This window comes from Neopsephotus bourkii, unplaced genomic scaffold (assembly GCF_033783945.1).
Source record: "Neopsephotus bourkii isolate Nb327-2 ecotype Australia unplaced genomic scaffold, CSIRO-AGI_Nbou_v1 NB_1767, whole genome shotgun sequence".
NCBI lineage: Eukaryota > Metazoa > Chordata > Aves > Psittaciformes > Psittacidae > Neopsephotus > Neopsephotus bourkii.
In genome coordinates this window covers 12,627,572-12,645,746 of record NW_026902241.1, presented here as the reverse complement: position 1 = coordinate 12,645,746, position 18,175 = coordinate 12,627,572, and the positions used below count along the sequence as shown (strand labels likewise).

At 41.4% G+C, this 18,175-nt stretch overlaps 1 protein-coding gene across 2 annotated transcripts in view; it reads right to left on the bottom strand.

Moving 5' to 3' along the window:
• MAP10 (microtubule associated protein 10) overlaps window positions 1-15,614 on the bottom strand; it is a 57,797-nt gene extending 42,183 nt beyond the window's left edge. For both annotated transcript variants that reach the window (XM_061378508.1, XM_061378509.1), the window contains exon 1: window positions 13,547-15,614. In XM_061378508.1, the coding sequence (XP_061234492.1) occupies window positions 13,547-15,599 (2,053 nt within the window). In that variant the 5' untranslated portion in view covers window positions 15,600-15,614. The remainder of the gene's footprint in view (window positions 1-13,546) is intronic.
• Between the last annotated feature and the right edge of the window lie 2,561 nt (window positions 15,615-18,175).

Genomic DNA, 18,175 nt, shown 5'->3' with positions numbered 1-18,175 from the left:
TATTTAGTAAGATAACAGTTTCTCCTTGTTGTTGCCAAGCTGTAATACTGAGATCTGCACCTCCCTCCCTTTCTGCTTGCTCTGAGTAACGATTTACTCATGGAATTCATAGTTGCCTCTTGTTAAATCTGAAAGGTTCCAGCTAAAAGTCAATATCGAATGAATGTATCTCCACACTGTAAAAGCACACAACCTATCTCTTTTGTCTAAGGGACAGTAACACAGAAGGCAAAGCTCTTGCTTCTGCCATGAAGCCTCCAGTCCAAGCTCTTGGGAAATCTGACTTAGTAAAGAAATTTTTTCTCTTTTGTTTACAAGTTATAAATTCACTTTTTGATAATAGATTCAAACCTGAATAATGTAACAGGAACCATTATTAAATGCTCCATATCCATGCTTAAAGCAATTGTTACTGAAATACCAAACCACCTGAGCAAAGCCACTTCAGACTTGGCTCACTGTACTTTATCCTTTTGAGAACAGAAACCAAGTTTAGAGTTCAAAAGTTAATATTTTATCATGGACCATGCAAAAAAGAGCATAACCAATAAATGTATTCTGTGCTACCCTAGTAGCTGTGAAATAGCTTTCTATAGGGAAAGTGTTAGAAAAAACATATTAAGCTCTTACATCACATCTAATGATTATCCATGAACAGCAAAATCAAACTGAATCAGAAAATGCAAAGTACATTTATGGGTGGTACTGTCTTCTTCCCTTGAGAAATAGGAATGGACTGATATGGTTGTGGGATAAACTTAAAATTAAAAATAGCAGTTCCTACTCTGACAGTTACATGTTTAAGTGTGTATTTAAAGGATACATTTTGGTTAGTTAAACCTAAATTAATTCTAAATGCAGAAGTTAAAGAACTGTCTGTTTGATAGGTGTTTTAAAATCCCAGTATGAACACGAGGTTCAGAATGATTTATTAAGCACACTAAAGCTGGAGTCATGCATAAGCAATGAAGCATCCTGTAGCTGTCTTCTAGCTTTAGAAATTCTGCTGCTGCTTTTAATGTTCGTAACTTTTAAAGCTGTTCTCCAGTTATGCTTCTGTCTTCCTTTACTGAAATGAAAATGTTGGTCCATCTGTGATATGCCATATGCTTTTCTTAGCAATATTACTGTTTAAACTTGGTATTATTTAAGAAAACATTTCTTGAAATAACTCTCTCCTAAGACTCTCTGGAGAGTCTTCTTCTAGATGTTATACTCCACCAGTGTTTGCTGAGATGTGAAACTGAACTTTTGCCTTTTGTCTTGGTTTAACCATGTTTTCTTCCACTAGGAAGAAAATTAACTCTGCCTATATCAGACAAAACCAGGACTCCTTTGATCAAGTTGTCAGTCACTCAGCTTTATTCATACTGCTGCTCAATAGACAGTACTCGTTAGATAACAATAAACAGAAAATATGTATTCTTTAAAAAAGATTTTGTAGGTATGAAAGTGCTGACTGAATTGTGAAAATGAATGAATGGAAAACTCACAAGTTTTGCAAAGTGCCTGTCTTTTGCATGAAGTTTTTGACTGAGTGCAGCCTTGAATCCAAACAGTATTAAAAATTAAAGGAGGAAAGGATGATGCAGCTTTTTTTTTTAGGGGGAAATATAATCCAAGTCCAGCTGTGAAAATTCAGAAAGAGCTTGTGCAAAGTTGAAAAGAGAATGCTTAAATGTTGGTAGGAAGGTGAAATGCAATCAAGGGATGCACTAGTGGGAGGAAATAGGGAGGGAGGTTTAAAGCCATGATTGGTTTCCTGGCTTGAGTGAAGAGAAGTTCTGGAGATCTCAGGTCCAAAAAGGAAGTAAAGGTTGGATGTAGTAGGATATGGAGGCATGAAAGCACATTTTGGCTTCACTTTCTGCTTTATTCTTGGAGTTTACATGAAGACCTGCAGCATCTCTGCCTTTCCAGCTAAATTCAAGACTCTCTACCATAAGTGCTGGGATTTGGAGGGGTCCTATCATTTGCGGAAAAAAGACCATTTCAACATTATGCCTTTCCTTAGGGAAAAGGAGCTTATATGTGTCTCCTGGACTGCAGATTGAAATCTCCCATAAACTAAAGAGGGATATGCAGTTCTTGGGTAGGAAGGGAGCTGGTCTTTTCTACCCAGCCATGCACTAGGATCCATGGGGCAAGGCTTGCAGGGATTTGGGTCCTTTTCCCTGTGCTTTCCATATGAACCACTGGATGCCTAGCCTGGCCTCTGGATGTGGTTGGTTAGCAGAGGGCAAACTGCTTCCAGGTTAAGCGTGAGATACAACACAAATATGGCACTGAGGGACTGGGCAGAGGCATGCTCTTAGCTTATTACAGATTCTCTGTAAGGCTCTTTACACACCTCTGGGAAACCTTTTCTGTTTCCAGGCTGATCTTCAAGGCTACATGTATAACAGTAAATACATCAGGCCAAGATCAGTCTTTCAGCCCATCATCAAGCGGCAAGAGTTGTGATCATTTCAATATCAATACATTCTTTTCCTTCTAGACAGACACAGTCTTACCTGCTGTATTTCCTGAGAACTGTCCCCAGACCGTGCTGTTCTCCAGACCAAGCATGCACATGTGGGACAGGGCTGGGTGCAACTAAAGCCCAGCTGGTAAGGTGCAGCCTGTTAAACAGCATGGTTGCTCCTTTACCAGGGCATAGGTCTGTGCTCTGGCCCTGCTTATTTTAATTATTTTTTACATACCCCATAAGCATTTGAATTTATTTCTGGCTTCTCCTGCCACAAGCAAGATCTGGTGCCTGATGCTTTGTAGATGACAATAATCCTCTTCCTGATTAAACCTGAAAGGAAACTTCTTCCTAAGCACTGATGGTGAGAACTCTATACTGTAAGTTGTTTTCAGCCTACGCAGAAATGCAATTTCTACTTAGTGGAACTGCAACTTCTATTCATGACTCATATCTACTTCTCTTTAGAACATCTTGAATCACTAGTCTTGTTAGTGTACTTTTGTAATAGTTCAGTTATCCTTTTAAGGCAAAGTTATTAAGGGAGTTGAATGAGTCTGAGCACATTGTTATGGCTTAATGCTATCATTACAAAGTTTCTGTGTAGCTCTATCTTAACAATGAGTAAAGCTGAGTGAGAAACATAAAGGATTTCTTTAGTCTCACCTTAAAGCCTTTTTTTTCCTGTTCAGCTGCACTTTAATCTATTAGAGTTTTGGTGGCTTACAGACTGAAATATGTTGTGTTCCCTTATTCATTATTTGTTTTCCTGGACAGACTGTCCTTACTACTGATTACCTGCATGTTGCCTGTTTTCCTTTTGAAATCCAAGAGGAAAAATGCTGTAACAATCACATGAACATTCTGTAAGTGCTCGGAAGTTAACAAGGAAATGAGTAATATCCAGCATGTCAAGAACAAGTTATATCAGACTAATCTATTTTTTCCTATGACCATGTAACAGGCTGTTTGGATAGGGGAGAATCAATAGATGTCACAAGTCCTGACATTAGGATGCTCTAACATTCCTGAGATAAGCTGGGAAACATGCTTTGGAAGTGAAATTTCTCCTGCGGTATGTGGCTTTATGTTCCCAGTGCATAGTTCTCCATGGGTCACTGCCCAAATGGACATAAGCAGTAGTGAGGCATTGTAAGGGTCTGTTATGACTCTGGACATATTCAGTATCTTCATTAACAGGTAACTGATGGAAGGGGAAGGATGTGTATTACACTCACAGTACTCACATGGTAAACAGGTTGAGACTGAAAGGTGAGTGAGGTAGTTCTAATCTGTTAGGTCCTAAGGAAGCTTGCACTGGAGTGGCCATGTATAGCTAAGGCTACTGCACTTCAAGAGATGTATACAGCTGTGATCAGAAAGCAATACAATGGGCAGTGGCCTGTGAGGAAAGGCTGAAAGAGCACTGTTTGCTTAGTCCAGAGGTAAAAAAACCCAAGTTTTAAGTACACAGACAGAGCAGGGAAATAATTTCTCCTCTTTGTCTGTAGTGTGTAAGATGGGAAAGAGTGGACTTCTGTATCATGGGACACGGAGGCTTGACACTGAGAAAAACTTTTAACATTCAGGATGATTAAGCACTGGAACATGTTGCCTGGGGAAGATGCATAATCTGTATTACTGGGGTTTTTAAAAAATGAGCTAGACAAAAATCTGTCAGGACCGATACCGTTACAAGTTGATTTTTGCCTAAGGGCAAGGAGATGGGTTAGATGAAGTCTTCAGTCCTTCAAGCACTATTGTCTGTAGTTCTCTATGTCACTGCTGAATTCAGCACTTCCACATTCATGTCTGAAAGCTGGCTGAATACACAGGGAGCCTGAGTATTCACTCAGATCACTCCCCTGTGCTTTTTTGTAATCCATAAAATGAAGCCCAGAAGGGGTAGACCTAATTATGTTCTAGTTTAGAGGCACAAGTATTAGGGAGGTAAGAGATAAAGAAAAAAAGCTTGGGTGAGAAACCCCTTGCCTTCCCAGTGACATCCTGCCAAATGTACCAAGTTCATCCTTGTTATGCTCCCGAACGGCCTATCAATGATTGCATTAGCACAAAGTATCACCAACTCAGAAGAAGCCACATGCAGAATTCATTAAATTAAAATTTAAGGCAATAAATGAGGGCTTATAATGTATTTGCAACATTATCAGTAGCAGTATTGCCAGCATATTAGTGACTATGATGGATTCTCTACTAGAGAATTCATTAAACTTACAAGAGTCTCCCCAAATGATCCACTGACTAAAATACTAATTGCTGCCCTTGGGAGCATTTTGGCCATTTAGTTTCCAAGCAGAGCTTACTCTGCGAACAGGATTATGCTGCTGATATTTGCTTGAATTTAGGAGTAGAGTCAATTTATGTTAGGGGTTTTTCAACACTGAGGACAGGTTCTGTTTGTACAGGGCTTGCTGCCTTACTCAATGTAGGGCCTGTGAGAAATAATGAGTGAAAAATACACCACTTGATACAAAGTGCCCCAAAAGTAAAAATATAAACAATAACCAATATTATACTTGTGCAATGAAGCTTAATCTAAAGGTTGTGATGGTTTGTTTGTGTGGTGGATGGTAATTATTTCTGTCTGTACAGTCACCTTTGCTAAAAGAGGAAAATTGCTGAAGCGTAGAAATGAATGTATAGGAATCCTCTGCTTTCCTTCTTAAGCTGGTGGGTACTTTAAGGTTAATGGTTAATTTTGCAAAGTCAAGTGTATCCACATATTTGTGAATGTGCACTGAAGAAATTCTCCAGAGATTGAGGCTATAACGGTCTTCAGCAGTGTGGGTCTGTGGAATTCCTCTTGAATGAACTCAAAGTGCAGTAGGTCACAATCTGGGTTTAATTTTCCTATTTGTAAATTCTGATTCTGATTTAGAGAATTGGAGATTGGCTGATGCAGAAAAGGCCTTCTCCAGATGCTGTGATTGTATTGCAGATTGGTTTCTTGACTACAAAACTGAGATCTGTAATAACTTGCATGGGTCAGTAGCTGCAGTGTTGATTTCTTCAATGGAACTAGAACTGTAACTCCACTGAAGAAAAGATGAAGCATTTTTGGATGAGGTGGCTGATATTTTTTTTGACAGACCCTTAGTGTTATGTACCAAATATTAAAGAAAACAATCATAGCAATAATAGCTGTTAGTGGCTGAGAGACGACAGGGAATCTAGGACTTGTTCGTCTAGTGCTGATGGGCTGATTTTCTTCTCATACCTTGAAGACCACCACTTGAATCACTGTCTAACTGTAAGGTGAGCACTGGGGTAGGACAGAAGTTTTCTGGCAGTTCTGAACTTTGTTTCAAGGCTCCAGGTAAACCCAGATAGCTGCAGTGCTACCTTGCACAGCCTTTTTTTCAGTTTCTTTTTATCTTGCACAAGGTGCAATCCTGGCTTGTCAGCCTTGGGAAATTATTAACTGATCTATTGTATTTCCCTGTTCTCCGTAAATTGCAGTGTGATTCCCAATTTACCTGCCATATGGCCAGTTCTTAAAAATCCAACTGCATGAGCAATCTGTGCCCAAGACCATGGGAAAGGAGCACACTACTTACAAAGTATGCAATCAAGCAGTGTGATCCAACCCATTAACTGGGTGACATCCTTCTCTTTATTTGGACATTTTACTGGCTCTGGGGTTTCAAGTGGGACCTGTCACTTACACTTTCTGATAATAAAACTTAATTGAAATTTCTTTCCTGTACCAGCAAATGCCAGGTCACCAGATGGTTCCTAATTGTTATGTCCAAATATTCTATGCTGGATTGCAGCAGACATTTGTGCTAATGTTACTGGGACAATTGCTACATGTACTTTGTAAATTTTTTAATATACATTTCTTATTGTTTAAAATAGGTTAAAAGAAACACTTCAGTATTTATTAAAGTGTAAAGTAATAAACTTCCACAGGGAACTCTTAAAGTTGGGGTATTTTTGTTGATTTGTTTTCTAAATCATCAGTAAAACCCTAACAGGTTTTTAACCACAATCAGCTAGTGGGTCCTTATCAGAAAATCAGGATTCCTGAGGTTGTAAAATATGTGGTCCAATCAGGGAGGTAATTTAAGACAAACTGTCTCATCTTATCAGTATATGCAACATAAGTAACATTTACCCTGAGACAAATGCCTTCCAGGATGCGGGATGGGATACCCAAACTGGCAAGTTAGATGAGATGTTAAAGGACAAACAAATGGAGAAAATCTGACAGCCATCACAGGTTTATGAAAGGCAAGAAAGAATACATACTAGGTAGATGTGCATCACCACACTTTGTACTTCTCAAACTCTTGCTCAGGACCTTTTGGACCAGTAAATACACGCGCTGTGCTAAGCTTAGAAAAAGCATGTTGTGAACTCACTCACTCCAGTGGGGCAGGCTTGTCCATGGCACAAAACACAGGCCTAGAGAAGCTGTGGCTTCCATATCCCTGGAGGAGTTGGAGGGGGCTTTCAGCAACCTGGTCTAGTGGAAGGTGCCCCTGCCCATGCATGGGGGGCTGGAACTAGATGGTCTTTAAGGTTCCTTCCAACCCAAACCATTCTATGATTCTGTGACGACCACTGAAGCCCATTAAAGCTGTATGCATGGGCTGGACTCTGCTGCCCTGCCTGCCTGTGGCCTTGTAGGTCTTTTCTTTTTTGATCATATACATGAAGAAGTGGTAGCTTGTCCTTTTCCTCATAGCTAGTTCTGTCACTGTATGTGAGATAATGAAGAAGTAGGAGGTAAAGTGGTTGCAGAGGATTCTTGTAACAGCAGTAACCTGTCCTGCTCTGACTAAATGGCAAGAGGGAGCTCTCACACAGAATTGGTCATAACTATTCAGGTCTCCTCAGGAGAAACAAACGTGATACTGAATGACAGAACCAGTTGCCTACTTAGATACAGGATCAGAAGACAACCACAAAGACAGCTTTTGGAAAATAGAATGTAACAAGTGATATGGTGCCTGCAGGATTTCCTGACCACTTCCAGGCCTGGTGATGGGAGGTTTCTTAGCTGATACATTTCAGCAGCTCATTTGCATCAAGAGACATTTTTTCATTTACCCTCCAGATGTGCCTAAAATTCTTGGTGATGTTGCCCAACAGCTGTCTGGAAGATGACAGTAAAAGAGAGAACAAGTAATCCCTGACACCACTGGTGCCTCTACAGCAATTTCTAAACTTCAAGTGGCAGGGCTTCCCTCTTGCCTTCTTCTGTTGTTTTTGCTTCACTCAATTAATTGTCTTAAATTGTGGTGGCAAAAGGTGTTTGGGTGGTGTGTTTCTGTGTGTACTGCTTGTTTTAACTCTTTGTCCATAACTACTCCCAAACTGAAAAGAAAAAGATCAGCAAGTTGTGGTGTTTTGTGCAGGGATGGGCTATTACTCATTTTAAGAGTCCAACCTAAGATGCCATTTCTGATATAGAAGTAATTTTTATCCAGATTGTCTTAAAAGACAAACTCTTCCTTGTGCAATCAGGAATGTTATTGCGAGACCATTTGAGATGCTTAAGTTAGGCAGGGGAGCAGCAAATGAAACTAGGCTTCCTCCAAGAGAGATTCATCCCTAAAACTTACTCCCTCCTTCCTGTTCTTCATTTTAATGTCCTGCAGGTCAAAAAGCAAGGCCTCTGGGGCTGTTCCAGAAAGACATGCTTTCTTTGAGCTGAAGTGCAGAGAGCAGACTCCTGTTGTTAGTACTGCATCAGTACTGCTTTACTCTGCTTTATGCTGTACATCTGATCCATAACTTTAGTATTTACTCCAGTTGTGGAACTGTTGGCAGGCCAGTGTGAGATGGCTCCAGTAAAAGCAGGACTGCTGGGATGTACACTATTGCTAAACTCAAACCAAAACAAAATGCTTATCTTCACAGTTCTTCCTATTGAGATCAGAAGTAGAAGTAATAAATAGAGTGAAGGAAGCTGTTCTCAAATTATTTGGGATGTTAAGTGGAATGGGAAAGTGCTTAGAAATATTTCTCAAATGGTTTCTATAAACATTCCTTGAATAGCTTTCCTGTGTCTAGGGTTTGGTGTGTGTTTAAGAAGACAGGGCTCTTTCTAGAAAATTAATTTGGTCTTCCCTTTGGTCTGTTAGAAATCTCATAGAGGCTAAGGAAACAAAATTTCAGGTCCAGTTTAAGACCTCAGAAGAAGCAAATAAAGTTTCAGAGGAAGATCTGGAATTTAGCCCCAAACCTGACACCAAACTCAGAGAAGTTTGCCTATGACTCCATGCTCTGAATGTGTAAAACATGATGCCAGGAGCAGGCAACATATGTTTCTTTGACTGACTCCTGTACTGCTATAAAGCTTCAGAAAAACAAAAAGCAAATTTTAGTTAGGACTCTACTGCAATTAGTGCTTTCCTCAGTGCAGCCCTCAACTGTATCAACCCACACTAAATTCACAGAGTATGTGTGTAATTTGATAAAATTTAATCAACTAAAAATTTTGAAAAAGGATGCAGTTAAGAAGTGGTATTGCTAACAGTGATGAATGTCATGGAAGCAGTAGGTCAGAGAATCTGCTGCTCTCATTGAAAATGAACCAGATTTTGTGTTGATAAAAAGTTTTGATAACAGTGAATCTGCTCCCAATATTTTATTATTAAAAATATGCGTATAGGAAATGTACACAAATACGCTGTTTTCAGGTTCTTGCCTGTAGAACAGGTTAGATTCTTATTTTGAAGAAACCCTATGCATCTATTCCGTTTACAAATGAAACTGCACGATGTTCAGAGAGCTGTAAAGTAGCATTACAGGAGCAGTGGGAGATGAGAGACCTGCAACAATCAAAAGTTTGTTAACTGCTGTTTCAGAAGAGTACAGTAATGACTATGAATTATGGCTATGAATTATAAACCACATACAGTAAACTTACAGTAATTCTGTTGCTGACTCTTATTAGAGTTATGGATAAGAGAACTAAAACTGCATCGTGTGGTGTAACAGAGCTTCCCTTATTTCGTGTTCTAGGTTAGCAAGGTTTGACCTTTTTTCCTTAAGTTTCCTTCACTACATATGCTACTAAATTTTGATCAGCATTATCATGTATCCTAGCATTGATACCAGCAGTCAGGAGTAAGAAGACGAAATGTTAAGGACTGCGAAGTCCATGATCTGGTGGTTTCTGTCTTATGTCTGGCATATTCCTGTGGACAGTAACTCAAAGCATTGCAGCTACCCACAGGCAGAAAGAGCAGAACTGAGATGAAAGAAGGAAACACAGATGTACGGCAATTCTCAGATTTTTTAGTGAGGTGGGTTTTTTTTGAGAATGGAAGAGTTACATACAAATGGGCACAGAGCAGGGAATTAAGGTGCATGGAAGCAGGAAGGGAATAAACTATGCAGAGCCCAGCAGACAATTAGCAGAGCTTCAGTTTGATGTCAAAGACAAGAACAAGCCAGTGAAGGTATCTGAGAAGTGTCTGGAGACTTTTTTGATGATAAGCAGAGCAAGCTGAGTTCTAGACATTGCATGAAATATGTCATGAGGAGAAGCTGGAATAGGCAAGGCATCAAGGTGAACAGGGATTTTGGGGGAAGGTTCTGGAGATACTGTGAGGAATACCAGACACTACTGTGTGGTGCCACTGAAACTCATGGGAGAATCAAAGGCTATGTACTCTTAGTACATAAGCATGAAACAGGAAAGATACTCAATCTGCCAACAGTTAAAGACAAGAGAAAAAGAGCTGGAATTTCCTTGACACCAAGGAGTTTCTTTCAATCATGATACCACTAATTTTCCAAATGGCCCTGAAAATATTTGTTGAAGCATAACTTATCTTCTTTCAGAAACATTTTTGCATTCCAAGAGATAATACTGTTAGAATGCTCTGCACTGGTTTCCACTCTGCAACCTTTTGTAAGTGACTAATCCCTGTGGAATTTCAGGGGATCTGACCATGTAAATACCTTTACTTCCTTTTGAAAACCTTCTACCTTCTGTTAATGGATATGTAGAGAACCAAATTCTTAGATGATTTAGCTCAGATACTGCTAAATATGAAGGAAATTTACTAGGCTATCGTTCAAAATGTTTGAAAAATGTCTAGGATTAAAATAAACAAATAAACGGAATATACATCTGGAGATTTTTTTTAACTTAACATTTAAGGTTTTGTTTTGTGGTTTTGGTTTGTTGGGTTTTTCAATTTTCAATTAACTGTGCCTCAATCAATCTTTAAATGTTAATTTAATTAGGAGTAACATGTATCTCCAATGTTATTTGACTGTTTCCTCTAGCAAGCCATGTTATTTTAAACAATTGGTAAGTGAATCACTCGCAGAGGTCTCTGCAGAACTGAAGATTAATGCTGTTTTCTCCAGCATGAGACATTCAAATTCATCCTCTAGAAACCAATAGAGAACACTGCCTACCCTTCTGGGAAAATGCAAGCAATTCCATAAAGTTAGGAGAGGTTTACATTACAGTTGTCATATAAAAAAAAGTCAAATGAACCCATAAAAGCCAAAACAAAACCAGTTTAATACAGGTAAATCAATGCCAAACAAGAAAGAGGCAGCGGCTGCAGCTCATCTGCATGACTTCAACATAACGGAAGTGCACACATACAAGGAATTTAAAATGAGGGAAGAATCTGAATGTGAACAAAACTGAAATTAAAATCAAACACTGTACTGACTAAAAGGAAGGATGGAAAATGCAAGCAGCTAGCTGGTAGCAAACATTAGCTATAGCAGATGTGACTGCTATTAGCTCTAAATGCATGTTAAAATAAAGCCAGCATCTGTTCTCACAAACATGGCCTCAGTCATCTTAAATGAAAGGTTAGTTTGGAAATCAAAACTTTATAAAAGGATTAACAGCAACATTTGAGAGAGGCAGAGAAACCTGGTGTCTGATAACCACAAGCAAATGTTCACAGTCCTGGATGATCATCATTCTGCAGCTCTAAATGAGCAGTGTTTCATAGGAGCTGGTGAAGATCTTGCATGTAGAAGTCGACAAAACCTTTTAAGGATGGGAATGTAAGATTCAATGATTTGACTTCTAGACAAACAAAGCTGAGCAAGCAGTAAAGTAGATGTTGGTGACAAATGCTGAGAAAAGGGAAGCAAGTCTCACAGATTTTCAAATAATGACTAGCATTTAACTCTAAACAGCACTTACACAAAGAGAAAAGGAATGATTACAACAGCAGGCATCATAAAATACCGGAACCTAGAAAATGAAGGTACTAAGAGTATGAGTAACTCAATGGAAAAAAATCAATTGCACAGTTACCAAGGCTGGATGTAATTTCAGAAAACTGAAGGAAGAAACTTCCACAATGATGAAGGGATTACAGGTTGTAAAATAAGTGGTAGGAACTTTCATTAGAGAAATCACAAACACAATCAGAGTGGCAGGAGCTGAGGAATAAAAACTGAAGTGGAGGAAACGTGCTTGGCTGGGACTTCTTAAAAATGTTCCTAGCCACTGGCTGAGACTGATCCTAACTACTTAACAGCAGGAAAACATTACAGTTGAAGAGGACAAGTGACCCAAACTGTCAGTATTTGAGATCCTGCTCTTCCCATCGCACCATCAGTTATACAGTTGTACTGGCTATCTAAATTTATTTTACTAAATAGCATGCTGAAATAACTGTTTAAAAGACAGTCACAGAAAACTTGGCTTAGGCCATAAATTCTGAGAATTAATGTGTATATCAAAGAGTTTCTCAGTTTGGGACTGATGGTGAAACATTAAGTTAAATTTTATTTGCTTATTTAATCACCTTTATCTTAAGCAACAAAACTATGGGGGTTTATGGAACAGCCATCTACCTTATTTCTAGAATATCGTATAAAGACCAGTTGCTAAAGTAACAAGTCAAAAGTAAGAAGTTAGATGGCTTTTAGTGAGGATCTATAATAAAATTACGTAATTACTTTTTATATTTTAATTTCATTATAGTAAAGTTTGAAGTGTAACTAACACCACCACAAAACTTCAATTTGAAGTAACTATAGTTTACTGCTTAATAGTGTGGAGCAAGGAGTTAATGAGTCAATGGGACCAAAATGAAAATTACTGTAAATTCTGTGAAAATGCAGTTGTATATGAAATCTCTGAGGGCTATGGGAGATTAGGAAATAGGGAGCTTTTAGTAAATATTTTGGACTTGTGACACTTTGACTGTGACTAGCCATTGAGTCTGTCAAGCATGTAACAAAGACATAAATGAGACTGCGCGTTTATGGGATTGCTCAACCTGCAGTAACAACAGAAAGCTCTTACAGGCAGATGCCTGGGGAACTGCAAGAAACCATCCTGGTTTTACATCAGTCTCACAGTAAGTAAGGGCCCATGCTGTAATTATGAGTACTAGTTAATAACCTTTCCTGAAACTCTGACAAAGAACCATGGATGGAATGCATGTGGAAAATTAAGCTATTCTTGCTCAAAAAGCTGAAGATTTCAAACCCGGGGTTTTCTGTTTAGTGAGACAAGATTTGATCCTTCATCTGTCTTCTCTTTTTCTTGCCTGTGAAGCAGACATACTTTCCCCAAAAAAATCATCCTCTTTGACATACTATTTTCCAGGACACTAAGTTCAAGATCAGACATGTTAAGTAGCAAGTAAGAGCTAACTTGAGTTACTGACTGGCTTTTTCCTGCAGAGTTCTGCTCCTTTCCTATATTCAGATCAGTATGAGAACTAACTTTTTTGCTTCTCAGTGTAGATACTTGTTTAACATGCTGATCACCCTTCTTCCTTGACAATTGTGGGAAAATCACTTCATGGAAAAATCAGAGAAAATTGGGGCCTAACAGAAGATGTAGCATTAAGGAAACTTTTATAGGATGAAATACAGTTGCTACTTCCAGAGACAGTTGGCATACACAGAATCTACTCCACCACAATTCTCTAGGCAACCTGCCACCTTAGTACTCGTCTTTCCCAGGGAACGGACAGGCTGATGAAATATAAGGGGTTCAAGGAAAATCCCCTTTTAATGTGACACTGATCTATCAGGCTTCCTGCTCTCCACCTAACAACAATGCCTTTCTTCAAACAAGGTTAAGTGAATCAGTAGATTCACCACTAGTTCTGCTGATTTTTAAGTCACGGTTTCTCTGCAAAGACTGGACTGGAGATAAAGCTGAAGGAACCGGCAGAAGATCTGAAGTACTTTCAGCTCTTTGACTTGTCTTTGAAATTCTGGACCTGCTGGATTCCACCTCTGTGTCTGAGCAACCTTGCTTTGGGCTTTCAAGCCACAGAGGTTCAGGATTACTGTCAAGAGCTTCTGAGTCTCTGTCCGTACACTCAGCACTGGTGAAATCTTCTGAATAAACTGTGTTCTCAGGACTAGTAACGAAGTCATCTGAGTAAATAAATTCAGAGTTGTCTTCAGCACTCCTGCTGGGGCCTAGTTTATGATCACTTATAACAGATGCATTATCATGCTCTGTTGTTTTAGGATGGACGAAGTGTATTGATTCCTCATTACTTTTCTTTGCATTAGCATCTGATGGGAAAGCTACTGGGAGTTCGGTTTTTGCATACGTTTCCTTGTGAGCAGATTTTAATACAGTTTCCTCCAGTAAGGGGGCTGTAGATACTTTGCATGGATGTTCCTTGCTTGCAATTTGATCACTCTTAAGTGGACTTGCAGTGGCCTGTTTCTGCAGGTCAGGGGACATATCTTTTGTCACAGAAATGGACTCTGCGAGAGCACTGTTTTGTAATGAAGTCTGAATAGCTTTATCGAACTGATTATTCCGCTTTGAACTGTCTCCCTTGCTACAATGCCTGTAAGAAATCACATGCTGTCCTCCAGCACTTCTGAGCAGCTTTCTTTTGGATGAAGGGCTTCTCTCCTTCATCATCTCTATTTGCTTTTTTCTGTACTGTTCTCTCCTTTCATGAATTACCAGTTTATCAGGGTTGGTTTGCTGCAGCCGTAGCCTCAGTGTATTTGTCAGCCCATACAACAATTTCTTTCTGGGAGGTCTGTTTTCCTTAGTTCCGCAGTTCCTTTCAGAGCCCATCTCTACCTGGGGTACAGCTTTCCTAGATCCTCTCCCAGCCTGAGAAGATGCTGCAGAGATGGCCTCTTGATGGCCTTGCTTGAGTTGAGGGTTGGCAGCTCCATTGCTCTCACCAGGCCCCACAGGTGCCTCTGGAGGCTTGAGGGCAGAGGAATGGCTGGGGCTGGGAGCCTGTGAGGCCATGCCATTGCTTCCTGGAGCCCGGTAGAGCCATGCAAGAGGGGGATGTGCAGCACCAGGCACAGCACTGTGGGTGAACACTGACAGCTCTGCCAGCAAGGCACTAAGTACCGGCAGCTGCCCCAGGACACTGCAGAGCTGTGGAGGGCTGGCTGAGTGCAGCAACGAGGGCCCAGCACTGGGACGTGGGGGGCTCTGGTCCTTGCCTTTCTCCTGTGGTCCCCAGGCCTCGACACGTTCCCACTGCCCTGCAGCCGCTGCTGCTGGTGGCAGATGTGGCTTAGCAGTCTCATGGCTGTAATAGAGCATGGGAGGGCAAAAGATGTTGCCCTCCAGCACCTCACCCTCGTCCTCCTCTTCCTCGCTCCCCGGCTCTGGAGAGGTGGCAGGAGGCGTGGCAGCGCGGGGGCTAACGGGGCTCGGCGGGGACGGCTGCTCACCGGCCTCCAGGCTGCTGAGCCGGTAGCTCAGTACCAGCTCCCCGACGGGGCGGCCCGCAGCGTCCCGCAAAGGGAAGCGGCCGCGGCGACAGCAGGAGGCAGGCGCCCCGGGCCGCTGGAGCAACTCGGCTGCGGCGGGGGCCAGGGAGACACCACAGCTGCCGAGAAGGCGGGAGGGCCCCGGGCCGAGCCCCGCGGGCAGCGCCAGGAGCAGTACGCGGAGCGGCCGGCGGCGGAGCGCGGCGCAGAGTGAGCCCCGGCACCAGCGGAAGAGGCAGCGCTTGCCGCGGCCAAAGGGGAAGGTCCGTCCCGGCCGCAGGGGCAGCGCGGAGGCGGCGGGGAGCAGCAGGAGGGTGGGGAAGTCCAGGAGGCGCAGCGTTAAGGCCGGGCACACCACGGGGCCGGGGCCCGGCAGCGGCACCTCCACCTGCACCGCCTCAACCAACACCTCCAGTTCGAAGAGCCCCGCCGCCGCCGCCATGGCGACTCGCGCACACAGTTCTCGCGAGAGATGTGCTTGCTGAGGCCGCCCTTTCTCCCGCGAGAGTTGTGGTGTCAGCTTTCCCGGGAGTCGTTCCCCCAGCAACGCTCCTTTGCAAAGCACCCTGGGAGTTGTAGTCCGTGCCGGGCAGTCGGAATCCCAGGCACTGTGTTTTACCCGCTGGGGATCACTAGCAGCAGCCACAGAAGCCGGGGCGGGATGCCACGCTGTGCTCTGTCGGTCAGCGAGTGGTTGTGGAGGCCGGGAGGGATGTTACACTGTGTCCTGCTTCTTTCCGGCCTGTGCCCACCGCAAGAGAAGCATAGAAGTCTGTGCCAAGGGCTGTGTGCTGAAGTCTCTCCACAGTTGAGGGCCCATACTTACCTGAGATTTTAAAACCTGTGCTACTACATTAATCAGGTTTTTCTAATCAGCTGTAAATGTTGCCTCTGTCTGTTTAACGTCTCAGTCTCTGCAATGCCTGAGTGCCCTGGGCGTGCATTGGTAAAATTCCTATTTTTCTCTTCTACCTGCATGTAAAGCGGGAATTGCAGTGGACGCACTTGTGAGGAATTTCACTCCTCGCCTCCTGTGTGGCGAAGAGAGTGCCCTTCCTTCTCTGACTGCCCTTCCCTTACACCAGTCTCCTTGCCACAGGCACCGCAAATACTTGCTGAGCTGGGAAGAAAACTGTTTTAATTAGTAAGTTGACTCTAAACCAATGTATCCTGAACTGATCATGTGGGCTACAGTTACAGTACAGCCTCACTATTTACCACCACGGAAGTAGCTAAAAGACCAATCCCTTTCCCCTTTCTGTTGCCTTCTTTTTTCCCCTTTCCTTCCTCTGCCAAATTACAGTTAGTTTTTAGAAAAGCCAAAACCAGCAGGAAATGGTTAAAGAATCCAGCCGTTCACTGTTGGTCTCATCCCTTGGTCATTTTTATTTAAAGGACACCTTTTATTAGCTCTTACGTCTGAGAGCACAATTAAGGAATTTGACATCTGAGTTGTGACCAGGGCTTAAGAAGTAAATAAGTTCTTCTCAGTTCCTCCACTGTTTCTATTCTAAGAGCCACAAGTCTTTTGCAGTCAAGGCTGCTTGTGTTTGGGTGTTGCCATTGTACTGATACCATGGTAGATGAAACAAATGGCCAGTCCATTTTGCCGCCACGTTCATCTCCGGTCATCGGTCATCTGCTTTCCTTGTGTTTCCTTTTCCTCCACCCCTGTTCCCTTCACAGTTTAGTTGTCATTTTCCATAAAGGAACAATGGCAAAAGATTCCCTGATACACTGAAAATGACAGGCGTATTTAACAGTGGTCAAACAGACCCTTCTTGAGATCCCCCCGAAAAGCACTGGATAGGCATTTTGCCTGTTTTGCAGATGGGAATGCTATGACTATGATGTTTAGTCCAGGATTTCTTACCTAATTTTGAAACATCCAACTTGTGTAGGCAGGAACTTCATATGTCGTAACTGTGACTGGAGTTAGGGGGTAAATTATGGAGGAACCAAAGCCTTGTTTTAGTTTGCTGGGCCTCTGCGCTCCCAGTAGTTTCATGAGAAACTGAAGTTTCTTGTCCCTGAACATCAGCCCTGTTCCTGTATTTCATTTTGCACAGACAAGATAAATAAAAATTATTGAGTACTTGTGAAACTATAGGTGTTAGTAAGCTGTGTAAGATCAGTCAGCAAGTTAGTGACAAAATAGCTATTTAAATAGAAAGGGGTATTGATTTTTAATTTTGTTTTGGTTGGTGTGCTTTATTAAGCCAATCCTCTGGTCATGAGAGTGAATTTCTCTTCAAAATAAGAAGACAATGATATTTTGTTGTTAAATTGCAAATTATTAAAAAAAAAAAAAAAGACCATTTTCTTTCCAATAGTCCTAATTTCTACTAACTACCATTTTAAGGAGACTTGTGATAACACTTCTTTAGTTTGCATGTCACAAAATAGTGGTTCAGAAAATAAGCATGGCTGAGAGAGGCAGGGTTATGGAGCCAAACTTTATTACTGCTGCTGCCCCAAAGACAACAGGTATGTATTAGGATCCACATTGGTTACATTTAGTAATGTTCTATCTTTTTAAAATAGCCCTGGTTCTTCTCACTGCAGTCTTTTTAGTCCTTCTTTCTCAGAACTAGACTTCAATTCTTCTGGGCTTTTTTATAAAAGACTGAGATATTTTGCTGATTTAGCAAAGTCTTTCACTGACCTTATTTGTATGTTTGAAGTGCTATCATTTCATATCAAAAACTTCCAACCCAGACAATTGGTATCATTAGCAGCAACTCAGCAACTTTGTTCAAATCTATTTTTTGAAGGCTCTGAAATGCATTTCTTTGCCCTTAATTCCCATAAAATTACAGCTTTATTGATGTCTCTACACAAAGATTTTTCTATACAGTTGTATACCTGTTTATGGATGCAGAAGTATGACTAGTATGACTATTTTCTAGTATGACTAGAAAAAAAGTCTTGAGAAAACAGGTTTTGCTACATCTACAATTAAAACTACTTATTCTGGTGTCATTCTAAATTTTGCATTTTTTTTTCAGATCAAAGGCT